This window comes from Hemiscyllium ocellatum, chromosome 20 (genome assembly GCF_020745735.1).
Source record: "Hemiscyllium ocellatum isolate sHemOce1 chromosome 20, sHemOce1.pat.X.cur, whole genome shotgun sequence".
Taxonomy (NCBI): Eukaryota; Metazoa; Chordata; class Chondrichthyes; order Orectolobiformes; family Hemiscylliidae; genus Hemiscyllium; species Hemiscyllium ocellatum.
This window is the reverse complement of record NC_083420.1, coordinates 19,892,312-19,919,976: the sequence shown is the minus strand read 5'-3', so window position 1 is coordinate 19,919,976 and position 27,665 is coordinate 19,892,312. Positions and strand designations below refer to the sequence as shown.

General features: G+C 41.8%; 1 protein-coding gene across 2 annotated transcripts in view; it reads right to left on the bottom strand.

Moving 5' to 3' along the window:
• The window catches only part of LOC132825163 (arf-GAP with dual PH domain-containing protein 1-like), a 127,202-nt gene that overhangs the window by 21,222 nt on the left and 78,315 nt on the right, over positions 1-27,665 (bottom strand). For both annotated transcript variants that reach the window (XM_060840186.1, XM_060840187.1), the window contains exon 5: positions 552-664. In XM_060840186.1, coding sequence (XP_060696169.1) covers positions 552-664 — 113 coding nt within the window. The remainder of the gene's footprint in view (positions 1-551; positions 665-27,665) is intronic.

The following is a 27,665-nucleotide window of genomic DNA, read 5'->3' as shown; positions in this document are numbered from 1 at the left end:
CAAGTACTTCACACAGAGGGTGGTGGGTGTCTGGAACACGTTGCCAGCAGAGGTGGTAGAGGCAGGCATGGTAGATTCATTTAAGATACATCTGGACAGATGCATGAGTAGGTGGGGAGCAGAGGGATACAGATGCTTAGGAATTGGGCGACATGTTTAGACAGTGGATTTGGATCGGCTCAGGCTTGGAGGGCCGAAGGGCCTGTTCCTGGGCTGAAAATTTTCCTTGTTCTTTTGTTCTAAGAGCAAGTGGAGACATTCGCTTACCATGAATGTATAAAAAGATACTTGGGTCTACTTGACAGAATGAGTCTGTGCTCAGAGCAGATGTGAGCCTGAAATAGATGCATGGCATGGCAATAATGTTCACCGATTCTGAATGTTACTGGAGGGATTCCTGCTGCCAATTGCACACTGAACCTTTTCAAAGCTGCTATTTTTAAACTTACAAACTGTGATTTAAATCAGACTGTTTTATGCATGTTTCAGGTTTTGCCATATCCGTGAGCAGACAAGGAACTTCAGTACAGGTGAGGGGCTTGTGTACTTACATCATGTTTGTTGAAATATTTCAGCACGCCTTCTCGTTCTGATAATATGAACTTCCTGCTCAAGAACTGACCATTGTCACGCCCCCGTTTCCAAAGAAAGCCTTCTCTGTAACCTGGAAGAAAATGCAACAGAAGGCTGAAGCACCAATTAATCATCTCCACTGGGAAAACAGCTCCCTTCAGGGTTAGCAATTAAATTCCTCCAGAGAAAACATTTGTTCGTCCCTTGTGTAACTTGTTCCTGCACAGACTAGTGGAAGTGGGTGGCACAGATGTATTTAAGGAGAATCTAGTTAGTGCGAAAGAAAAAGGAATAAAAGGATCTGTTGATAGGAAGAGATCCAGTAAGGCAACAGTGGACTCTTATGAAACATTAAACACCAACATAGCCTGTTTCTGCTATCTAAAATTTTAAACTGTATTGGAGACACGTTGTTTTCCAAATTATATTAAATTATATTAATTTTCACAATGCTTAATAATTGGGAAGTGAGTATTGTTGACTTTTAGAGGTAGCAACATTGGAAGACAAGCTAATACTCCCTCAATCCCACGCCACTTTCAGGCACCATTATTTCAGTGTCACCAATACTATTGAACACAACCACTTATGGGTTAAACATCAGGAAATGGATTGGGATAAAGAAGATCTGTAGCCCATTTGATGCTGTTAATCTGGAAGAGTCATTTCCTCCCCTGCAGCTGTTGATGCCCCATCTAGCCATGCACACAGTTTAACATCTCATTTGAATTTTCCTGCCCCTTCTTTCTCATTCATTTTGTGCAGTTGGAATCTGCCAGGAACCCCTGGATGTATGTTCCCATGGTACGGCTCCCTTGGTGCAACCAGTTCAAAAAGGTGTTTGAGCAAAGTCCTGTTTACAGACGAACCTCGATTATCCGAATAAGATGGGCAGTTAGTATTTCATTTGGAATATTGATTATTCAGTTAATTTATGCAATGCCTCTTCTCTAGGGCGCAGAGTTTTCCGAAGTTTCCTTTTTCCTCACTCTGCCTGCCTTGCTCCCTCTCTCTGTCTCAGGGTTTATTTCTTGTGTGTAAGGGACCTGCAGCATTGCTGAAGTCTCCCGCCTCCACCACCTCCTCCCCACCACAATCAGTTCAATGGGATTGTCACAGCGAACACTTGCTTAGTCCACTCCTCGTTCAGGAGACTAAGCAGCAGCATACTGCGCACTGGACAACCACCTGATGGAAGGAGCAGCGCTCCGAAAGCTACTGCTTCCAATTAAACCTGTTGGATTATAACCTGGTGTTGTGGAATTCATAGTGGTTTGGTAAATTAGATATAAAATTGGCTTGGTCATTGAAGACAGTGGGTAGTTGTGGAGGGGTGTGTTTCTGACTGGAGGTCTGGGACTAACGGTGTTCCACAAGGATCAGTAATGGGATTTCTGTTGTGGGTTTTATGTAGGTAAATGATTTGTATGGTTTGATTAGTAAATTTGCAGATAACATGAAAATTGGAGGAGTTGTGGATAGTGAGAAAGTTTGTCAAATGATACAGCAGGATATAAATCAGTTGGGAAGTTGGGTGGAGAAATAAGAGATGAAATTTAATCCAGATAAGTGTGAGGTGATGTATTTTTGGAGGTCAAATGCAAGAGCAAAGTATACAGTAAATGGCAGGACCCTTAAGAAGCATTGCGATACAGAGAGATCTTGGGGTCCACATCCATAGCTCCCCGAAAATGGTAACACAAGTGGATAAAGTGGTTAAGAAGGATTACGGCATGTTTGCCCTCATTAGTCAGAGCACTGAGTATAAAAGTTGACAAGTCATGTTACAGCTGTATAAGACTTTTAGTTTAGGTTACATTTAGAATAGTGTGTGCAATTCTGGTCACCACAATATAGGAAGGATGTGGAAACTTTGAAAAGGGTGAGAAAGAATGTTTCCTGGATTGGGGTGTATCAGAAATTGGACAAACTTGGATTGTTTTCACTCGAGTGTTAGAAGCTCAGGGGCAACCTGATGGAAGTATGTATATTGATGGGAGACATGGATAAGGTGGATGGTTGGATCTCTTTTCCCAGGATGGAAATGTTAAATACCAGGATTGTAGGCTTCAGGTGAGAAGGGCAAAGTTTAAAGGAGATGCGCAAAGCAAGTTTTTTTTTAGAACGCAGAGGGTGTATGTGCCTAGAATACTGCTGGTGGAAATGATAAAAACAGATGTGATAGAATATTTAAGAGGCATTTAGATACATGAACAGGAAGAGAATAGAGAGATATGGACCATGTAGGCAAATGGGATTAGCTTAGAATGGCATCATAGTCAATATGGGCTGAAGAGCCTGTTCCTGGGCAATAATGTCCAGTGTTGCTCCATTATATCTGGGACTATGTTTCAAAACTATTTATTTCATTGCAAAGCATTTTGGGATGTCCCAGAATGTACTTTATAAATGTAAGTCCTTCCTTTAGCTTAGTTGTACATGTAGTTGGGTCAGCAAGTACACAAATTTCATCCAATGAATAATTTATACCAGATCGAGGACATCCCTCCTAATATTACTAACCAAACAGTAACACGTCCACTTTAAACTTTCCTTCAAATCAATCCACGGTCTCACACTTCCTTCTGTAGTCTCTCCAAGCCTACAACTCCCTGAAATATGTACTCTCTTCCATTTCCACCATTTTGAGTTTTCACTTTTCTTTGGCTTCAGATGACACTCCCTTCTTTAAACATCTCCTCCTCTCTATTGCTGTTTTCTCCTTTAAATACACTCCTTAAAATATCAGCCATGAGACCTTAGGTTTACATTATGTCGTGTTAAACCAAGAACCTTTTGTGCAGCATCTTGAAATATCTGACTGTTAAATGTAAGTCGTTGTTGAGATGTCCTTGCTACAGTCAAATAGCCTGTGTCAATGATTGTCTAGACTTGAGGGTAGTCCCTCAGATGAAGTTGTAGAAGACAGAGTGTGGAAATGCACTGCAGCATGAATCACATTTGCTGGAGAAAGGAGGGAAAAAGGTAGCAGGAACAGTGACATAGTCCTTTCGCCTCTCTCACAGTGATAGACTCACACATGTAGAACTCATGAAAATTTCCAATTATCTTTTGATGCTGTCAAAGCAAGTTTTAAATAAAAGACTGCTGCAACACAGGCCTTGAACCACGTTATTTGAGAAGTTCTGAGTTAGTTCTTGGCTGTGGAGTAACTCTTTCTTTGTACACTGAAAACATATCCATCACAAAGGCAATGTATTTACCTTCCATTCCAGCAGTTCAGCAAAACTCAAAATCATATCCTTTTATCTGAGTTCATCAATTCTGAATTGCTTCCCAATCTGGTGATCTTTACCACACTTTCGGTCATCTATTTCAATATCTCCTTATGTGGCCAATGTCCAATATTGTTTGATGATATCTCCTGTGATCTACATTCTTGTGATTATTTCCTTACAAGTGCTACGTAAACAAGTGTGTGTTGTTGTTACCACATGATATAATCTCTAGCAAACCACTGCTTGCATTATCAGTTTTATTACACACATTGGACTCGAGCTGATCATTATTTCCAATTATTACTCCTGACTGACAGAAGCCATTGCATACAAATGAGCTCTGAATTAGGAGGAAACACGGTAATATTGAGCTGCAAAACCCATACTACAACATTAATGCTCTAGCCTTTGAGTCAAAATTGTGGGAATACATCCCACTTCATGAGTTTGCAATCTATGCATGTAATCTAGGTTGACACAGCCTGAAGTGCAGCATTGTTGGAAGTGCCGTCCTTCAAATGAAATGTTAAATGGAAATCCTTTCTGCCCTCTTCGATGGTACTATTCTGAAGAGCAGGGATTTTCCCCTCTGACATGCAATATTTATCTCTCAAACAACATGGTTGAAATAATTAATGTGGTCATTATCATATTGCTATTTGTGGGAGCTTACTGTAGATAAATTGTTATGGTACCTTCATTGCAACATTTCAAACATACTTAATTAACTGTTCAGTGCTTTGAGACATCTTGAAGCATAGAGGTGCTATAGAAATGAAGTTATTTTCTTCTTCCTAAACCCACAGGTCACTATTATAACAGTGTGCTCAATGTTTGCAAAAATTGCTGCTCCCTTTACATTTATAATCTATTAATAAATCAGTCATTTCATACAATTAAAAATAACTTTTCAGTTATTAGAATGGAACAAAATAAATAAAAAGAACAAATGTATAGCTTTTATAAAAAACATCTGATATTTTGAAATGAGTGGCTTTGAGAAAAAAATGTACTGTCTTCAAAACAAAAGATGTTTAAAATTAACCAAACGCATTCGACTGCAATCTATTTTCAGTATGTCAAACCAACTTTTGTTCCACTTAACCCTCGATCATGTCGGCTGCACACACTAACTGGTTAATATTTTAGTCAGTCACAGTTCACAGTTATTTAATTGGAGATATTCATTCAATGTGTTCCTGATCCTGCTGGAATGGAGGTTTCAGGAAAAACTGACAGTACTTGATGTAACGTGATGATTTCCCTTCCAAGCTCAAGTTCCGATGTTGGATAATTCTGGGATCTTTCAATCTCCGATCATATCTCAAATTCCTGTGGCCAGCAGAGTTCTCCCTGAGGATTTCCCCCAGGCTTCTCAAAGTTCAAACTTGTCCTATGTGACAACTGAGTTCATTCTTAAACAATAGTCAAAGGAGCTGCTCTTGTAGCTGACTGCTTGAACAGCCAACATCATCAAAGTTCTTTCATTTTTCGATTTGATGGAAGATGCCAGTTTGTTTAGCTTTATTCACTAGCAGTTAAGTGGCTGACTGACTGCATAAAATATTTAAACGGAGATTAAGAGATGCATGGCTTGGGGTTACACCATTCTAAAAAGGCTAGGAAGTCTCATCTTTATCAACCGGAAATGCACAATAACTGATTTGGCTGATGTCAAAATATGTATTAAATATACATGCTTCACAAGAGAGATGACCCACTCCAAAGAAAAATGGATCATAATCGGACCACAGTCTTGTATCTTGACACAACTCTTCCCTCCAATGCTAACAAACAATGAAAGCATTTATAAAGCCTTTAACATAGTAGGCTTTAAGAAATGTCTGATAGGATGAAAGCAAGGTCTGCTGGCAGAAACCTTCAGGAAAGGAAATCCAGAACTTCAGGTCTAGTCACCTGATTGAACAGTCACCAAGAGGTGGCGCTATTACAACACTCCAAACAAGTGGGATGCTCTACTGTTGAATGGATTGTTATCCAGAATGTGATACTACACAGAATATAATTGAACTGTAAGAGGTCGCTATTGGTTATGATTAATATGGCAACAACCCAAATTATTACAGTTAATAAGCAGATTTATTGAAATCTTAATTGGAAGAGGATTTCCTGAAAATATACTTTAATTTCATCCTCTAAATGATTAAAAGAATCCTTTGGGAACACAGGCTCGTTGCTGATGGACCTACTCGGCATCTTTAATTATTTTCCTCGTAGGTCTCCTTTTTTTAAGGCATCTTTCTTTCCCATTTTCAATACATTTTGGTCCCCCTTCTTCCTTTTTGCCACCATCTGAACATGGGTGCTTACATTGCAACTGTATCTACGCTTAAAAGTTTGCCCTATCAGGTGAAAAAAAAGTTCAGAGGATTGTACTGAGATCATGAAAAACACAACAGAAACACAAGTCTTTCTTTCCCTTGTGAAAATTGACGTTGTCAACATCAACAATCAATAGGTGAATGGAAGGCAATAAATTCTTTGAATTGATCCTTTTCCTGGACAACTCCCAGTGAAGATGAGCCGGCACTTTTTTCAACAGTAATGAAACGCATGTTGATGACGTTGTTACTAATCTTGTAACTGAAGAATCGTTTTTAAGAATTAGCATCCCTACAGTATGGAAACAAGCCCTTCAGTTCAACAAGTCCACACCAATCCTCTGAAGAGCAACTCACCAAGACCCATTCCCCTACCATATATTTATTCCTAACTAATGCACCTAACCTATCTACCTTTGGATCCTGGTAGGAAGCCGGAGAACCCAGAGGAGGCCCACACAGACACGGGGAGAATGTGCAAACTCCACTCAGATAGTTGCCCGAGGCTGGAATGGAACCTGGGTCCCTGGTGCTGTGAGGCAGCAGTGCTAACCACTGAGCCACCATGCTGCTCCTATCTATATTTAGGTATCTTTGCACTTAAGATGGCACTGTAAGTAGCAACTTATAAACTTTTCACTGTATTCATTTGAGTACATGTGACAATAAAGCTAATGCAATTCAAGCAAACACATATATTCGTACCACTTGAAGTAGTCACAAACAGATAGCTGACCCAGTGTAGTGAGTAAAGCCTGGTTTTTAGCAGGTTATCTGTCATGATTTACCATTACTGAGGAGACAACATAAAATGCACTAACAACATTTGCATTCATGCAGTGCTGTTAACAAAATAAAATATCTCCAGGAGCTTTAACAAATATGACTTGACAGAAACCACATAAAGAGATAGTGTATTGGTGGCTCAAACTTTCTCAAAGAGATAGGATGGTAGAAAGGTGGAGATGTTTTGGGGAGAGAAGTTCAGAGGCTAGGGCCCAGGCAACAAAGGTCAAGCCATCAATAATGGAGTGACAAAACCTGGGACTGCTCCACAGACAAGAATTGGAGGTGTGCAGATATCTTAGAGAATTGTGTGACTGGAGGAGCTTACAAAGAGAGAAAGGGACAGAGCCATGGAGAGATTTGAAAACTCAGAAAAGAGTTTTAAATGAGGACCAGGAGCCACCATAAATCAATGAGAACAGCAGTGGTGGGTATATAGGACTTGGGGAAAGTTAAGATATGGGCAGAGCTTTAGATAAGCTCAAGTTCACTTGAAGGTTCAAGATGAGGGGCAGTGCAGGACAGCATTAGAGTCCCAAAAGTATTTTGCAAAGGGGCAGCTACCTATATACAGAAAGGAACTCTCTGGTATTTTCCAATTGCCAGTCTATGCAATGTCCTAATTAAATAGCAGGCTAATTGAATTAGCTCACTGAAAAAACTGTGGATGGTGAAATATGAAACAGAAACAGAAATTCTGAGAAAATCTCAGCAGGTCTGGCAGCATCTGTGGAGAGCAATCAGAGATAACGTTTTGAGTCCAGTGACCATCTCACATATGCGTTCAGAGAAAAGGTCACTGGACCTAAATGTTAATTCTGATTTCTCTCCACAGATGCCGCCAGACCTGCTAAGCTTTCCCAGCAATTTGTGTTTTTGGTTGGAATTGAATTAGCCTCTAATTCTTTAGCAAACACACAATACGCTCTTGCCTTTTTATCCAGGTGCAGTGTTCAAATGGTGTCTCAGTTTAATTAATGCCTGTGAACCGATGTCTGATAGAATATTTAATGCTGTTTAAGACTAGTGAGCATTATCCAGTTGACTATCAGTGCCTGTATGTTAAGTCTATTGTAGTGCAGTGGTAGTGTCCCTACCTCCCAGCCAGAAGGCTAGGTTCAAGTCTTACCTGCTCCAGAGGTGTCCAAAAACATCTCTGGGTTGGTTGGTTGATTGGATGGAAATGATCTCAGTCCCTATCAGCACAAGATAGGGCTTCTTGATGCAGCCTACACTAAAGGTTAGAAATGCTGGCACTATGACAGGTGGCAAGGATCTCTCAAAAAGTGTAACTCTCTCCCCTTGCCACCGACTTCAAGCTGTTCAGCTGGTATTAGTTGTTTAAATCTCGTTGCTCTTGGAGTGAATTCTGCTGCAATATTAAACCCATTCTTTTCTTCACTGGATGTTGCCAAAGTTGTTATTTCTAGCATTTCCTCTTTTTATTTGCTCCAAAGGCAGGAGCTCGTGTTTAACTGGCATTTTTCATGAGGTAGAAGCAACCCAAGCATTTGGAGTATTTTCAGATGAAGTTGGCAACAACTCTACATACGGAGATATAAGACCCAGGTGAAATCCTTTTTAAGAAGCAGCATCTTAAACGAGGCAAGAGGTGTGAGGAGGAAATTCTAGAGTTGCAACACAAAATACTTTCCTTGGACACTTCAGAAGAGAATTAAGAGTCAATTGAGTTCTTGCTACTCCTTCAATCAAACAGGCAATACTCATGCAAAACCAAACACACTGCACTTCCATTGTGCACTCCCGAGGGCAACTTTCCAATATTAGCAGAGCTGCCGTCCACTTGAGGATAAGTTCATAAAGTGTATTTAGGCCAGTTTCTTTGAACATGACATTGTGGAACCAAACCAGGGACATGGTAGTGTGTAAGCATTCAGGATTAATTGATGATCTCCTAGTAACCAACCCTCTCGGCAAGACAGCTGATAATATGATAGAGTTTCACATTCAACTTGAGAGTGAGAAAAGTGGGTCTGAAACCAAAATGTCTTAAAACTTTAAATAAAGACCATTAAAAGGTGTGAAAACACTGCTGATTGCAGGGGACTAAGAAAAGAGATTAAAAGGTAAAACGATAGATATAAATATCATTTAGTGTCTGTAGCAGAATAATTCTCAAAAGATAGACTTTCTGGATAAATGGATGGAACACATGAGAAGAAGGCAGCATGGCCACCTCAGGAAATTAAGCATGACATCAAATTCAAATAAAAAGGCATACAGTGTTTTAAAGATTAGCAATAGGCTGAATATACAAAAAAAATAAAAATGAAAGCAAAAATGCAAAACAAATAAAGGGGAGAAATTCAAATAAGAATGATCTAGAAAGATATAAAACATACAGTAAGAGCTTCAACAGGGTATACACAAAGCTTTACCCTGGATAGATGAGACTGGATAACTAAATAATGGGCAACAGGGAAATGGCAGAGACTTGAATAACTATTTAGTGTTTTTCTTCGTGGTACAACATGATCAAAGAACATTTTAAGAATAGTACAAAAGAAAGGGACATCCAGAGGGAGGAACCTAAAATTATCACTACCACAAACAGAAAAACATACTAGGAAATCTAATTTGACATATTGTTGGATTAGATTACATTCCCTACAGTGTGGAAACAGGCTCTTTGGCCAAACCAGTCCACACCAACCTTCTGAAGAGTAATTCACCCAGACCCATTTCCCTCTGACTAATGCACCTAACTCTACAGGCAATGTAGCACGGCCAATTCGCCTAAGCTGCACATCTTTGGACTGTGGAAGGAAACCCACGCAGACACGGGAAGAATGTTCAAACTCAACATGGACAGTCGCCCGAGGCTGGAATCGGATCTGGGACCCTGGTGATGCGACGCAGCAGTGCTAACCACTGAGCCGTCATGCTGCCCTGGACCTATAAACTGTACCAAAGGATTCAAAGTTTGTGAGAAGATTTGTAGTTCGGGTGCTCGTTGTTGTGGTTCTGTTCGCCGAGCTGGGAATTTGTGTTGCAGACATTTCGTCCCCTGTCTAGGTGACATTCTCAGTGCTTGGGAGCCTCCTGTGAAGTGCTTCTGTGATCTTTCCTTCGGCATTTGTAGTGGTTTGAATCTGCCGCTTCCGGTTGTCAGTTCCAGCTGTCCATTGCAGTGGCCGGTATATTGGGTCCAGGTCGATGTGCTTATTGATTGAATCTGTGGATGAGTGCCATGCCTCTAGGAATTCCCTGGCTGTTCTCTGTTTGTCTTGTCCTATAATAGTAGTGTTGACAAGCAACATGAATTCGACTGGGACAACACTACTATTATAGGACAAGCCAAACAGAGAACAGCCAGGGAATTCCTAGAGGCATGGCACTCATCCACAGATTCAATCAATAAGCACATCGACCTGGACCCAATATATCGGCCACTGTAGCGGACAGCTGGAACTGACAACCGGAAGCGGCAGATTCAAACCACCATAAATGTCAGAGAAAACATCACAGAAGCACTTCACAGGAGGCTGCCAAGCACTGAGGATGTCACCTAGACAGGGGACGAAACGTCTGCAACACAAATTCCCAGCTCGGCGAACAGAACCACAACAATGTACCAAAGGATCTTAAAAGAAATGGCTCAAGATAGTAGATCTACAATTTCTCAACTCTGGACAAGTGCTGATGGACAAGTGAAAAACTGCAGATGTTGCACCTGTATTCAAGCAATAGGGCAATAGAAAGCAAGAAACTATAGGCCACCAAATCCACAACTGCAATTGAGGAAATGCTGGGATCTGTTATTAAGGAAGGAGTAGCAGGGCAGTTGGGAAATTGTAATACAACTAGACCGAGTCACCATGGTTTTATGAAAGGGAAATAGTTTTTGACAAATTTATTGGAACCTTTTGAGGATATACTAAGCAAGGGAGTTCGAGTGTGAAAGTAGGAAAGTCTTGCTACAACCATACAAAGCATTAATGAGATCAGAGGCAAAATACTGTATGGAGGGGTGTGGTTTTATGGAGAAAGGTTTAGCAGGTTGGGCCTTTTCTCATTTGAATTTAGAAGAATGGGAAGTGACCTATTGAAACATAACATTGAGAGGGAGGTGGTAAGTGATCAGAGGATATTTCTCCTTGTGGGGTCTTTAGAACTAGGGGGCACAGTTTCACAATGAGGAGTTTTCCATTTAAGCTAGAGACGAAGGGAAATTTCTTCCCTGAGCAATGTGTCAATCCTTGGAATTCTCTTCCCCAAACAGCTGTGAGTCATTCAACACATTAAAAGCGGGTTATTCAAATTTTTGACCTTCAAACAAGTGAGGTTATTAGGGTTGGAGGGGAGGTTACACTGTGAGGTGGAATTAACATGATCAGATTGAATCTTATTGAATCTTGACCTAATTAAAAGGCAGAGGCAGCACTTATAGGCAAAATAGCCTACTCCGGTTCCTGTTTCTTATGTTCTTATATTCACTTGCAGTTCAAGTCTGAATGTCATTGGAGGGCAGGATTTCCACATTGAAAAGGCCTGCACTTCACCCGATATCAAGAGACTTGTCTTATAATCTTATTTAATTAAAATGGTCTGGCAGTCATCAAGGATACTTTTTTTTAATAAAAGCTAGTTAATTAAAATATTCCCACACATACATAAAAGTCCTGAATATTACATTAGTCTAACTAATTTATTCATTAAGATGAATCAAAAGCACTTTGCAAAATCCAACCATTGGGTTTAGTATTAAACAGAAATTATAGTAGAGCTATTGTAATCTACTACATGCAGATCTCCAATACTGGTGCAAGGTAAAGTACCACAAAGGATCACTTATATCGATCAGAAAGGGCAGATGGGGTTTCACTTTAATATCTGATTTCAAAGACGACACCTCTGATAAACTGAAGGACTCAGCGTCCGGACTCTGGAGTGCAGCCTGAATTATGGGCTCAAGCTTTAATAAGGGTTCTGACCTATAAACCTCAGACTCAGAATCATAGGGCCATAAAGATGTACAGCAGAGAAACAGACCCTTCAGTCCAACCCATCCTAAATAAATCTCGTTCCAGTTGCCAGCATTTGGCCCATATCCCTCCAAACCCTTCCTATTCATATACCTATCCAGATGCCTTTTATATGTTGTAATTTACTAGTTTCCATCACTTCCTCTGGCAGCTGTGTGAAGAAATTGCCCTTTAGCTCCCTTTTAAGTATTTCCCTTCTCTTCTTAAACCCATGCCCTGTAGTTCGGGACACCCTCATCACACGGAGTAGACCTTTTCTATTTGCCCTATCCACACCCCTCATGATTTTATAAATCTCTATGAGGTCATCCCTCAGCCTCCGGCACTCCAGGGAAAATAGCGCCTGTCTATTCAGCCTCTCCCTACAGCTCAAACCCACCAACTCTGGCAACATCCTTGTAAATCTTTTCTGAACCCTTTCAAGTTTCACAAAATCCTTCTTATAGCAGGGAGACCAGAATTGCGCTCAGTATTCCATTGCTGGTCGAATCAATGTCCTGTACAAGTCCTTACACTGAACCATGTCTGACACTCTGCTAGCTGTACAGAAAAACAAGGTGCACTGAAGTGTGTATCCAACTCGATGACACAAACAGGGAGGAATAAGAATCTCCACATACAATTTAATCTGTCTCGCAGGTCTAATTATTGTAAGGGTCTTGGATAAAAATGGGTGCTGAGATTGTGACATCATTAATCTTCAAGTGTTGAATGCAACATAGGCACCAAACAAACTTTGTGCTCACTTGGAGGATGGTGAAGCACAGTCTAGTGCGGAATAAGTTGCTCAGTGGCAGCACAGCACAGCCCAAGCTCATGTGAGGTGAGTTTGTCAATTTTCCTGATCCTTGGATGCTACCTGACCTGCTGTGCTTTTCCGGCACCACTCTAATCTTGACTAATCTCCAGTATCTGCAGTACCCACTTCTTCCATGTGAGACCAGCCCCATTCACAGGCAGCCTGCACCTCTTAAAGGGCATACTGAAGTAGAAGCTGGAATTTAGAGTGCAAAGATGGTGCAGCAATGAGACATAGTGCCTTTTGAAGTGGTGCTATCATCAAACCTGCAGGGAAACAAGGTCAATGTATAATCCAATGTAGCCACAAGATCATCATTTAAATCTACAATGGCCCTGTCAGCAAAAATAACAACAATTTCTATTTATAATATCTATTTAACATATTAAAACATTCCAAATTCATGGAATTTCAGCACTTATTGCTAAAGGAATACAGTACAAGAGTAGGGAAGTGTTGCTGCATCTGTTTGAGACATTAATGAGACTGCACCTGGGTAATTGTGTACGATCTTGATCCCCTTACTTGAGGGGGGATATGGTTGCATTGAAAGCAGTTCAGGGGAGTTTCACTAAATTGATTCCAGAGATGACAGATTTGTCTGCTCAAGAAAGATTGAGCAGTTTAGGCTGTACATATTGGAGTTTAGAAAAATGAGAGAGCAACAAAGCTGCTCCTTTAACAAGGTTATGCTGTTCCTGGCTTTTTTTTCAGAGGTTGTAAATGACACAGACTCCAAAAAGTCTAGACTGTAGGGTTTTAGGGCCAATTTGATAATAGCTAACAGTTACTGCCTCAGACAGCGGCTTCCAAGTTTTAAAAAAGAACACTTGTACAATGAAAGAGGAGTGGCCAGTTCTCTTGGCTCAGTTTTCCTCTGGTTATGTTTGGTTTGGATTTTAGCAGTAGTGTGGAAAAAGCTGATGGACCCAAAGAAGCAGATCCAGGCTGGTACTCTCTCTCTGACCTCTCTCTTGTAAGACCCTGTGTTTGATTTTACCTTTTGTACAAAGGGGTGTTTGTGGGGATTGTTGCAAGTATTTGGAACAGCATCATTAAGTTGGGGTGATCTGTTGGGTTTTCAGATAGGATAAGTTATTCAGCATTCTGTTCTCTTTTGTTTGTGTTTCATTCAGTAATCTTGTAAATTAACTCAGTTTTGTTTAAAACTAAGTGGTTTGACCAGCTGATTCTCTCCTACAATATCCAGCTTCCAGCTGCTTAAAACAACTAGCAGACTTAGGGTCCAGGCTACCTTCTTGAAATGTTTTGAGGGGTCTGACCTACTCTATAACAGAGCGGAAATCTAATTCTGGTGTAAAAGATGCTGAAGAGGATGAACAAAATAGATGTAGAGATGATGTTTCCTCACGTAGGACAATCGTGAAGAGATTTAAAGCAGAAATGAGGAGAAACTACTTCTCTCAAAGGATTGTAAGTCTGTGGAATTCACTACCCCAGATGCTGGGACATAAAAGTAAAATGAGGGAGGAGACAGACAAATTTTTAATTAGTGCTGGGTTGAAGGGTTATGGGAATCAGGCAGGAGTTGGTGTCATAATGAGATCAGGCATGATTGCAATAAGTGGTAGTGCAGGGTCAAGGGGCTGAATGGCCTATTCCTCCTCCTAGTTCTTATGTTCTTTAAAAGAGCTTCACTGATTGATTACCTGGCCTCACAGCATTTAGACCCAGCTGGGACACAATGAGTTACAAACTCTGTTCGACTCGGCTTTCCCTGTATCAATTACAAAACCAGGGCTTGTGCCATCCCAGCCAGAATCGGTCTAACATTGTTCTTTGTGTGACAGGGTTAACATTTTCCACACGGTTAATCTGTTGTCATGCCGCCGGCAGCTCGGTTAAACCGAAGGTAGACGTGGGCCATGTTCTCCATGATTTTGTTTTCCAGCGCGTGGGCCTCTAATGTCCTTGTGCAGCACAGCTTCTGAAAGCAGATGTCAATCATCGATTGGTGTGCATGGAAACGCTACAGTTGCACAGCCTGCTGGGAATGCTGGAGACAGGCAGAGCAAGGGGTTCTTTCACATGGCAGGGCAAGCAACAGAATGGGACCATCATGAAGATGGCAGAGTGCAGGGGGGAGAATGGTGTTCAGGGCAGTACACCAGACTCCCTTCACGTTCCACAGAAACACATTTGAAAAAACCTTTCCACATTTTGGCGGTTGTTGGATACTTGGTTTGAGACAACTGCTTGGGAATCCCAAGACAAGCAGCCGCAATTCCTGCACAATTTGATCCGATAGGGTCAAATGGTAAGGAAAAAGGGGAAGGGAGCCTCATTTCTCCAAGGGCCCGATATGTGCTGTAGTCAGCGAGCCTAACATCCGCGAAGGTAACTTCAATAACATGGCAGACACTGGGCTATCATCACCAAAATTGAGTCGGTCTTGTCACCCTGGAAAACTGGTGGGAGGGCCAATTACAACATCTAGTTCAGTATGGCAGCTACCTTCTACCATATTGATATATGACGTGAAGCTGCCGGGGTTGGAGGGGGGTGGACAAGTCAGAGGTCACCCAACAATGGTCTTTCCGCCAATAAATTCCGTGTCTGTGCACTTCCTTCCACTTCACCTGAGGAAAGAGCAGTGCTCTGAAAGCTTGTGATTTCAAATAAACCCTTTGGACTGTAACCTGGTGTCAGGTGACTCATATTTATATAGTTCCTGTTCACCAATATAAGCAACTTTGGTTAAATGTTTGTTTATATATTTGGTGGCAGACTGGTAAGTACCTAATCTCAACAGAGAACATAAAAGGTATCAAACCACATCACAGTTACTCTCAATCCCCATCTAAACATTGTCAATCCAACTCTTCTTTCATGGTGTAACAAAAAAAATCAAAATACAATATTGTGTCATATCACTTGCATTGCTCAGAGAGCAGTTACAGAGTCATACAACACAAAAACAGGCCCTTCGGTCCAACTAGTCCATGCTGACCACATTCCCAAACTAATCTACTCCCACCTGCCTGCATTTAGCCCATGTCCCTTCAAATGTCTTCTATTCATATACTTATTTGAATTTCTTTTAAATGTTGTAACTGTACCTGCATCCACTACTTCCTCTGACAGTTCATCCTGGACAAGAACCACTTAAAAAAAACTGCCCCTCATATTCTTTTTTAAATCTTTCTCCTCTCACCTTAAAATTATGCCCCCTGGTTTTGAAGTGAAACAATTCTGCCTGAACAGTCACTTTTCACTTTAGAAACCAGAAAAAGACAGTGGAAAGTAGCCATTCTGTCTCAGAAAAATAACTTTTGCTCTTCCAGAGATATCTATACTAAACAGAGCATTAGAGGAAGTTAGACTTCATGTCAGAATCAAATGAAGATATTGAAGAAGTACAATGGCATTGTTTAAATGTTTAAGAAAAGATGGAGGATCAAACAAACATTGGAAGTTAAAACCACAGAGCTTTCCAACACACAAACAGGCCATTCATGAATTTATTTTTGATCAACTTCTTTGTAGAAGTCCATGCCTATTCTCCACAGCCCTGCACTACTATCTTCTGAACCTTCCCATTGGTCCCTGCCATGCCATAGCATTACCTGGTCGAACAAGTCACTGCACAAAGAAAGATTTCCTTGTTCCTACACTGTCACAGAACTAATGCATAAGACAGCACAGAATGTCGCCATTTGGTCCACTGTGTTTGTGTCAACCCTTTGGTATGGGCTAACCAATTAATCCCATTCTCGTTTGAATGTTACCATTGAATGTGTTGGAGATCTCAACAACTGGGTCTACAAAAGAAGGTTTCTTTACAACACCCATTAATTCTATGACCTCTGATCACTGACCCTTGTCACTGGAAACATAGTTTGTCCAACTCATGAATGGCTACTCAGGAATCTTCTCACAGGAGTGAACTTCAAAAACATTTCCCTTGCTGCAAATTTTCCTCCTGCCCGATTTATAGATTTTGTCACCTTGAAAGTTCTTCTATACTTCTGCTTCTCTATCTTTGCACTAATCAATGAAGTTTATGTGGCAAACTTGGTAACCGAAGGGAAATACCAGTAGTGATGGAACAGTGAAAAACTATAGGAATTGAAACCAGTAGATAAAACTGGTCCTGAAACCAGTAGCACTGGTCATAGAATCAGTAATACAGGTCCTGCCATCTGCAACAATGATCTTCACAAACCAGTAATATTGTTCTTGGTGTCAGACAATACTGGTCAATGTCCCAGTAGCAGTGCAGTGCACTGGAAATGCACATTAAAAGCCAGTCTATATGCAGTAAATGTTCCTGTTTGTGGTGATATATGTAGATCCTGCCCAGACAGGCAGGAAGCAGGTAGTTTGACCAGAAAGTAAAACCTTGCCAACCAGGAAATGCATGTGCAGGGTTGTTAATACATCACATGGACTTTCTATAAAGCACTTAATTGGGTTATTTTTGTCATGTAATTCATTCCCAGCCCTGACTTCCACTTTCATAAAAGTTGGAGATTAGACAGAAAGAAGTAATGACCAACAAGAATGAACCAAATTAATGGTTCTAAGATTCAGATTAATTTATATGTTTCTACACTGTACATATAGTTACAAAACAACACAAAAACAAAGGTTTCATATAAAAGCAAAATACTGGAGAGGCTGGAAATCTGAAGCAAAGACAAAGAATGCTGCAGAACTCAGCAGGTCTGGTCGCATCTGTACAGCAAGAAAGAATTAATACTTTGAGTCAAGTACGACTTTGCTTTGGAACGGTTCAAAAAAGTTCTTTTTCTCTCTTTCCAAGAATGTACAGTAGAGATTTAATGAAGGTAATGGCCTTATCTCCTGGGTGAAAGGTCAGGGAATGCTTGCTTCTACTTGGGGTAGGGGCATTCAGAGTTAGATATCTGACCCCAAATTGGAAGAAAGTCCCACCTCCAACCAATGGCCAGAAATTTTAAGTTCAATTCATAAATCTGCACTATGAAGCTAGCCTCAGTAACGGTGACTTGGTGCAACGTGTCGATACTAAATATATAAATATTCAGAGTGCATCAATAAAGTAAAAGATTATACGGCAGACTCAGGCAAGTGATGGCTGTGTGTCAAGCATTATGCTAAATCTCATCCTGCAACTAAGTAGAAGAATGTTGAACAAAAAAAAATAATATTGATCCATACCAAAAATTTGGTATATAACAGTCTCTGTTGATCTTAATAAGGGCATAGAATCTCCCTGCAAGGCCCACGAAGACCCAGAGTGACCATGGCAACACTCATCAAAATCTACCTGGTTCACTAATGTCCTTCAAGGAATGAAATCTGCCATCCTTATCTAGTCTGGACCACATGAGATTCCAGATCCATAGCAATGTAGCTGATTTATCTGCTCTCTGAAATAGCCTAGAAAGCCACTCAGTTATAGGGTAATTAAGGATGAGCAGCAAATGTTGGCCTTGTCTGTGATGTCCACATTGATATTTCTTTTAAAAAGCTAGCAAGATGGTGCATGCAGCGAGTGAAAAGGAAGAGTTCTAACTTCTGGGTAGCAGCTGTCACCATATCCAGAGCCACCCACTGATTTGTCTTAAGCAGAGCAGATAAAGATGCAACAGCCATATGGTACCTGGCTGCAACTGGAACTGCTGAGTACTAGATTGGCACACTTTAAACCCATCCTTAAAAAGGATTGCTCCCAGGCAGAGTTCTAGTGAGACTGGCTGTGGAGGCTCAGATGTAGTGCTACAGCTAGAATAAAGAGGGAGTTTTATTACAAAACATGCTTTACAACTTCTTTTAGATCAACAACCCCACTTAATGCAAGGCATTTTAACCAGAGCTGTATGGCCGTCACTTTTGGTAGAAACGAGATAACAAAGTCTGACTTATACAAACATCCTGCAGTACAATACATGAGCATGTGTATCCCAGAGCTCTGCTTGATAACAGCTTTACACTCAGAGCATTACCAGTACTGGCCTGTAAAGATAACTAGCACCTGCACTGCCTATGGGGCAATGCTTAAGTTTAATGAAGATAAATTGCACTTATGAAATTAAAAGCTCAAAGTTCATTCACTACTCACTGTAAGTAAGGAATTTTGAGTTAAAACAAGCTTTAATTGTAGAATCTTGTGCAGTCTGACTTAAAATATTGTGGCCAGTAGAAAAATCCATAACTATTCTTTTCTAAAATGAATGAAATCCTGTATTAATATTTCCAGAAATTATAAATTAGAATTTTGGGAAGCAATGGAACTATAAACAAATGCTTGTGTTTACCCAGTTATTATTTTCTATTTAAGATACTGTATTATCGTAATTCTCAGGAAGAAGGCCTCACTTGCTCCAGTTAACAATTATGGTGCATGCCTGCCAAGTCTGTACAAATCTTCATGTTTGCTCCAACCCAGCTAGAACTGGAGAAATTACTGTGAAGCTATGACTTATCTTTGCAGTACATTGCAATGAAGCTAAAAATGAGATAACGTAGAGATCCCTCCTGAGCTCATCCACTGACTGCGACTCATCAATAATACATGATCAGTCAGACACAATCTGACTGCAGAGTGGGTAATATGCGTAAAACCAGAACTACATTTAATTCATCACTGCGCAGTGAAGGGTAAGTGTAATGTTTCATCTTCAGTGGAGCTCTTAAGCAGGCAGCTTACACTGAACAGGGTGAACTGACTGCCACATGGAGTGGTTGATACAGGAAGCATTGATGCATTTAAAAGGAGAAGTTTGATGCTCACAGCAGGAAGCAGGGAACAGAGGGATATGGCGTTTGGGAGGGGCAGTGTAAAGTAGCAACTCCTCCAGCTTATAATCACCACACTTACCAGTGAAGCTCCAGTTCATAGATGACAATTAATTATGAAAATTGTTTTTTTTCTTTAAATCATGTTAATTGCTCAGCTAAATAATGAGACAAGAGTTTGTTTCAAGTGATGCATTTTAATGGTTCCAACTCGTTGCACACAAAAAGCACTTACAGTGGAGGTAAAGGTTATATGATGATGTAAGCCAGCTAGTATAGATGTACGATTTCATTTCTCCAAACATCCCCTCTCCATTAAAAACTAAAATAAAATTGTATGCACTATCTTTTGCAGTGGGAGAAAGTGAGGACTGCAGATGCTGGAGATCAGAGTCAAAAAGCATGGTACTGGTAAAGCACAGCCGGTCAGGCAGCATCTGAGGAGCAGGACGATCAACGTTTCGGGTAGAAGCTCTTTCTGATGAAGCGTTTGTCCTCGATTTGTCAACTCTCCTGCTCCTTGGATACTGCCTGAACAGCTGTGCTTTTCCAGCATCATACTTTGACTAAACATAACTTGTCACTGCAAAAGATAAGTTACTCAATTATAATATTGAGTTACACAATATGCATGGTCTCAAAGAAAATGAATCAATCATTCATTAGCACAACAGCACACTAAATATCACTGTATATTCATCTTTTTCAGGGGAGTTGTGCGACCAACAGCATGTGAGCAATCTACATCTGTTTCCCCTGTTTGTATGCCATGGCCAGTTGTGATCTCGTGGACAATGTAATATTTAATGCAGCACAGTGGCTCAGCAGTTAATGTTACTGCCTCACAGTGCCAGGGACCTAAGTTCAATTCCAGCTTCGGGCAACTGTCTGTGTGGAGTTTGTACATTCTCCATGTGTCTGTGTGGGTCTCCTCCTATGATTGCAAAGATGTGCAGGTTAGGTGGACTGGCCATGCTAAATTACCCACAGTGTACAGGCTAGATGGATTGACCATGGGAAATGGGGGGTGGGGGGGTCAGCATGGACGCAATGGACTGAATGACCTGATTCTATGATTCTTTGGAAATGCTTTGGAGCATTTGAGGAAGATGCCTTGAAATGGCTTGTGGTCAAACTCCACTGTCACTTCGTTACCCCCAAACAGATACTGAGGAAAATACTCACAAGCAAAGACAAAGACAAAGGCTAGGAATGCTCTAAATCAGTTGTATTCGCACCTCAGATGCAATGCAATTGGTTGTTCTCCTTCTGCTACAAGTCCTGTCTGGCTGGCTTCACACTGCAGGGCAACTTTATTATTTACAGCAGAGGTATTCTGGCACTAGCACGGCCATCACTGACCTTCATGGTCCCAGTAAAAGCTGCTTCTTATCCTGGGGCCCACTATCAGAGCACATCCTTAGCAGTGAGCTTGTATGGTGACTCACTCTGTATTACAGTAGGCAAGAAGCTTGCTTATTAGTTCACAAATCCAATAAATCAATGCAATGCTTTTACATCTGTTGGTAATCCCATCAGAATTCAGTCTTTTTGCACTCAGTACATCACCTATGCAATTGTGCTTAGTCTCCAACTGAGTCATTTTTTCACTCTTCTGGCAACCTCTGTCTACTAGTCACACCCGAACAGATGTGTCATGGTTTTTTTCCCCATTGTGTCTCCACATCTATGGTCTAGCAGATCATCCAGAAGAGCTTTCTGAAGATCATGGACTATCTGGTGGTCTCTGAGCTGATACTCTTCTGGGAGTAATGCAAGTTCTAGCTGGCATTCTCAACCATATATACCCCCAGAATGGGGTCCAAATTACAGTTAGAAAACTCTTGCTTTTATTGAATTGCTTTGCATCAAAGGCTTTGGCAAGTTATGGGAAAAATTCTTCAACAGTGGGCGGGGGGGGGGGGGGGGGGGGGGGGGGGGGGGGTAGTGAAATCTCAAAACTTTGAGATCCTTTGGATTTATGCGTACTCTTAGTTTTACAGCTTTTTCTTTCCTCCATTTTTAACTTGCTGCTAATCCAGCTTGTAGGAAGTGTCACTCTCTTGATTATACTCTTTTCTAGCTCATGTCTTGCAGGCTGGGCTTTAGGGGGCCAGAATTCTGAGACAGCAGTCAAATCAGGCTCATACTTTCATCTACCTAAAAGACGATATTCAGCAGAAAAATATTTTGACCTAGAAAGGCACCTTTGTAATCTTTTAGGATCTATTCAGCTGAGTGATCTAGAAAATGCTGAAAATCTCTTCTGGCACATTAAGTGTCCAAGTTTCAGTTGACCAGAGTGGATTTCATTTTAAATGTTTACTATCTAGAACTCCACATCTTCATTCTTCCCATTACAATGGGCTCTAATTTAACGTGTCCTCTTGGTACGAGTATAATTTTGTCGTGTAAGCCGATTCTTATTGGCAAGAACTTTGCTTTTGGGTTACCACCTCAAACCATTTTGCACAGATCTGCACCTATGTCTATCTGACACCTATTGAAGGAGGTTTGGTGATTTGGCAGAATGGATGGCTGACACCATTTCAGAAACCATCTGTATGGACTTGAACTGCTTCTTTCCAGCTAAGCACCAACAGACAGAGATTCAGCTTCTTGTAGTTTAAGTACTGCTATCCCAAGTTGCACTTGCTTCCTTGACTTTTATGCGCTGCCTTCCCACAATGTTTACATCCTGCCTTCATCTTCTTGATAGCTTTTTTAGCATTGAGTAGAGGAGTTGCAGCTGTACAGGACATTGGTTAGGCCACCTTTGGAATATTGTGTGCAATTCTGAGCAAGACTCGAAAGGGTTCAGAAAAGATTTACAAGGATGTTACCAGCACTGGAGGGATTGAGGGATAGGGAGAGGCTAAATAGGCTGGGGCTGTTTTCCCTGGAGTGTTGGAAGCTGGGAGGTGACCTTACATAGGTTTATAAAACCTCGAGGGGCATGGATAGGGTGAATAAACAAGGTCTTTTCCTTGGGAGTGGGGGGAAAGAGGAGTCCAAACTAGAGGGCATAGGTTTAAGGAAAGATTTGAAAGGGACCTAAGGGGCAACTTTTTCATTCAGAGGGTGGTGTGTGTATGGAATGAACTGACAGAGGAAATGGGAGAGGCTAGTACAATTTCAACATTTAAAATACATTTGGAAGGGTAAATGAATAGGAAGGGTTTAGAGGGCTACTGGCAAATGGGACTAGAATTATTTAGGATATCAGGTTGGCATCAAAAGGTGTTGGATTGAAGGTTCAGTTCCCATGCTGTAAATCTCTAGGACATTAATATTACTTCCCTTTTCCCAGATTGTTTTCCTCCTTTGGTTTGGAATGTATCAATATTATGCAAAGCCATGTCTGTTCTCCCATTAATACACACTAGCTAATGATCAGCAATATTACAGCCTCAAAATATCGATAGTTTTCTTGAGAGCATGTCCCTCCTCCTTCAGTAGGCATGCTTTCATAGCAGGATCGCCCATGCCCAATACAATCCTATCTCTGGAGATCATCATTCAAACTCTCAGGATGCAAATAACTATAATCACTGAGGGTACATACAGAATAATAGCATCCCTCTCCTTGGGTTGAGTAAATATCATCCATAAGTAACTTTAAAAATGTGTTCAAAGTCAGTCTTCAGATATATATATATTTTTAAAATTTATTCCTTGCTGTTTCTTTCAGTAGCTGGCTCTCTTAAGCTCTAAAAAACCCACACATTTTTCACCTCATCATTTCTGACAGCATGCCTTTTGTTGGCTGCCACAGACACATAATTGCGGCAATCCAGCCAGCACATCAAGTAGAGCCACACATTGACGTGTACCAACCCATTTGGCAAAGCACAAATCACAACTGTCTTTTAGATGCTCTGTGCATCCCTTCCACTTCTTACATCACCACAAAGCTTCTTGTGCTTGACGCAGTTGCACTGCCTGTACATTGGTTTAACAGAGCTTCCGAAATAACGAGACTGTTGGCTGACCTATTGCTGTTCTGGATCTTCCAACACTGTGGATAATAATTTATTGTCACTTGTACTCTACAATGAATAGCACCGTGAAATAGCGAAAAGCTTCAACGGTCACCACAATTCAATGCCATTCGGAATAGTTCAAAAGTAAAAAAAGATATAGCTCACATATGTTCAGGCCACCACCCACGCCCACCACCTCCTCCAAGAGCTCCATTTCCCCAGCCCCCAATACCTCATCTTCACCATGGACATTCAGTCCCTCTATACCTTCTTCTGCCATGAGCAAGGCCTCCAAGCCCTCCATTTCATCCTCTATCAACATCCCCACCAGTACCCTTCCACACACTCTTATTCGTTTGGCTGAACTGGTCTTCACCCTCAAATTTCTCCTTCAAATACTCTCACTTCCTCCAGAGAAAAGGGGTAGCCACGGGCACCTGCATGGGCCCCACTATGCCTGTCTTTGTCGGCTACGTAGAACAGTCCATCTCCCGTAGTTACACCGGCACCACTCCGCACCTTTTCCTCCGCTACACTGATGACTACATCAGCACCACCTCGTCCTCCCACGAGAAAGTTGAACAGTTCATCAACTTCACCAATACATTACAGCGACCTTATGTTCACCTGGACAGTCTCTGATACCTCCCTCCCCTTCCTAGGCCTCTCCATCTCCAACAACAACCGACTGAACATTGACATTTTTTTTTAAAACAAATCCACCGACTCCCACAGCTACCTGGATCACACCTCTTCTCACCCTGCAAAAATACCATTCCATATTCCCAATTCCTCCGCCTCCATCACCTGTGCTCCCAGGAGGACCAGTTCCACCACAGAACACACCAGATGGCCTCCTTCTTTAAAGACTGCAATTTCCCCTCCCACGTGGTTGATGATGCCTTCCAGCACATCTCATCCACTTCCCGCACCTCTGCCTTGAACCCCACCTCTCTAATCACAAGGACAGAACACCCCCCCCCCCCCCACCCCGGTCCTCATCTTCCACCCCACCAACCTCCGTATACATCTCATCATCCTCTACCATTTCCACCACGTACAAACGGACCCCAGCACCAGAGATATATTCCCTCCCCTCCTCTATCCGCTTTCCGTAAAGACCATTCCCTCCATGATTGCCTAGTCAGTCCACACCTCACAACAACCCACCTTCCTCTCCCGGCATCTTCTTCTGCCACTGCAGGAATTGTAAAACCTGCGCCCACACCTCCCTTCTCACCTCTGTCCAAGGCACGAAAGGAGTCTTCCACATCCATCAAAGTTTCACCTGCACTTCCACACATGTCATTTATTGTATCGGTTACTTCCAATGTGGTTTCCTCTACACTGGGGAGGCAGGACATTTCAAATCCCCCTCCCACTCTGCCGAGCACATGCAGGTCCTGGGCCTCCTCCATCGCCATTCCCTTACCTGGAAGAATACCTCATCTTCCACATCAGGACCTTCCAACCCCGTGGGATCAATGTGGATACACCAGTTTCATCATTTCCCCTCCCCCCACCTTACCCCAGTTCCAACCTTCCAACTCAGCACTGTCCTCATGACCTGTCCATCCTCCTTCCCACCTATCCTCTCCACCCTCCCCTCCAACCTACCACCTTTGCCCCCACTTCCATCCACCAAGCACACTCTCAGCAACCTTCCCCCATCCCACCCTCCTCACATTTAACTCTCCAGCCCCCCTGAGGCTCCCAGCCTCATTCCTGATGAAGGGCTTTTGCCCGAAATGTCAATTTTCGTGCTTCTCTGATGCTGCCTGACCTGTTGTGCTTTTCCGGCACCACACTCTTGATTCTGATAGTTGAAAGAGAGTCCATCTTCATTCCTCTGCCTCCACCACAAATTCTGAGCTGGCTGACCATCAACACCTGCACCAACAGCCTTTGGACATTTGCACTGGACCAGCCAACATTGAAGTTGCCACTCTTCATCGCTGGGCCCACCTTGTTGACAGGGTTGCCAATGCCAGGTCCTGTACTTGCCCAGTGACCAGGCACCCCCAGACCTATTGCCATTGGTAGCTCACTGATAACCAGGAGTCCCCACTCTGGGCCTGCCACAGCCAGGAGCTGCTGCCTCACCGATAACCCAGTCAAGGTCTGCAGCCACCAGGAGTCTCAGTCTCCACTGCCAGGCCAGACACCTCCAATTTAATATTCCAATTAATTCATTTCATGGCCTTTCCTTGTCCTGGGCTATGGACAGGTCCACAGTGAGAACTTTACCTATAATGCTGTGTTTCAAGAGGAAGGCGGCAGGTATTGAAGGATCCCCCTCGCCAGATTCTCCACATGCATTTTACACAGACTCCATTGCTTTTTCTTCATCCACAATAGGCAGCCTAACGTTTAACCATTCGGGCTTCATACTCTAGACTTCCCACCCTGAAATCTTCTCCTTCCTATAGTTCACAGCTTTGATTAAGCTCTTACTCACCCCAGTTCTGAAGTAGTCACAGGACATGAAACATTAACTGTTTTCTTTCTGCAGATGCCACCAGACTTGCTGAAACATTCCCAGCAATTTCTGTTTGTTTCTAGTCATCCCTCTTTGGTTTGGTATCCATTCTTCTGCTTATCCTTTCCTAGTCAATTGTTAGTTATTTAATCCATGTAAATGCAAATCATTTAAGTGGTTGTTAATGGTAATGATTTGGCTCTCGATATCATCTTCTTGCATTTAATTAGGGATTAACTGGCTTGTTTCCTGACTGCATTAACAGCATTGCGAAATAAATATATCATTTGATCATCTATACTGATCTAAAATTCTATCATTTAGCCCCTAGATTCTGAGATGTCTCTTTTCCATTGCCAAACTTTGTTTGAAAATGTTCTAGCAACATGTCTTGGGCCACACTATTGCGTTAAGGTCACCTTAGGAATAGAGTTATGTATATTAGTTTTGTAGACAGCATTTAGAAAATAATGCCAAAAAAGAAATTGGTTTCAAGTTACAAGCGGAGGTATGGAGATGTAAGAGTTCTTTCAAATAAATATTGTTTGAAGCAAATGATACATCCCAGAAAAAGAGGACCTGCCAGCCTCGAGAAGAGACTTATTCAGGTTAAATTTACTACTTGCTAATGGAGATATGATGGACTTTAGGTTTTGAAAAAAAAGTTATACAAATGGTAAAGGCTCTGCGCATGGACAAAATCCATGTCATTTTTGGAATATCTACCTTGATAAGGCTTGCCGATCATGAAGGCTGCTAACTGTATTGTATTCTTCTGTTTGTCACAAATGTGCCAATCACACAACAAGGACTGGTAAAACAAAAACGTGGGATCTCCTTTTGAGGGCAATAGCATATACCAGTAATGTGTAGAAATGTCTAACCTGCTGTCTGCTGTTGTATTCTGGTTACAGAATCATGGGACCATAAATCACAGCCAGTCCTATAGTGGAAAGTGACGTTGAGCAGCTTTAGAAATAGCCTCTTAAAAGGTACATGTGCTTCACATCCCAACACTTGGAAAGAAATAGAACTCTGGACTTTTCTTTGTCCTCACCTATTCTCAGCAACTTTGATCCCGCACTGTCGCACTGCAGGTATTAAGAGAATACGTTGATAGCTGAAACTTTTATTTTGGGGTCCATACCCCACACAGCATGACTTCTCTGGAAATGCCAATACAAATAGTGGGCCAATAGGAAATCCTGTACCTGAGGAGACTGGCGATGTTGGCGAGAGAGACCCTCATGATGTAATTCTAGTTGGGTATGGGCAGAGGAGAACAGAGGGCTTGACATTGCTTCAGTGATGAAATGGAGTGCGTGACCTCTTGCCTCACCAGATTGGCTGTTGGGACACCATCTCCTATAGCTATGTTTCAGCTTTGGGCAGGCAACACGTTTCAGAGAGGGACTATAAAGCAGGTTGTGGTGGTTCACCATTTGTGGGCAGTTGGCCTTATCACCACTGACATGCCTTTAGGAAACTGGATGCAGCTCCATGGCAGTAGACTGGCAACCCAGTTTGGGACTGGATTTTCCTGCTGCTATATTCTCAGGAGTGTCTAAATGTTCAAAGCATCATTTCCACATTGCCAAATCCATTTGATTTTGAATTCAATTTGCCCAATTCAGTCTGTGCTAGTGAACCAATCGGAATGCAAAAGGGATCCACAAAGCAAATCAGAGGAAAACAGACAGTGTACAAATAGATT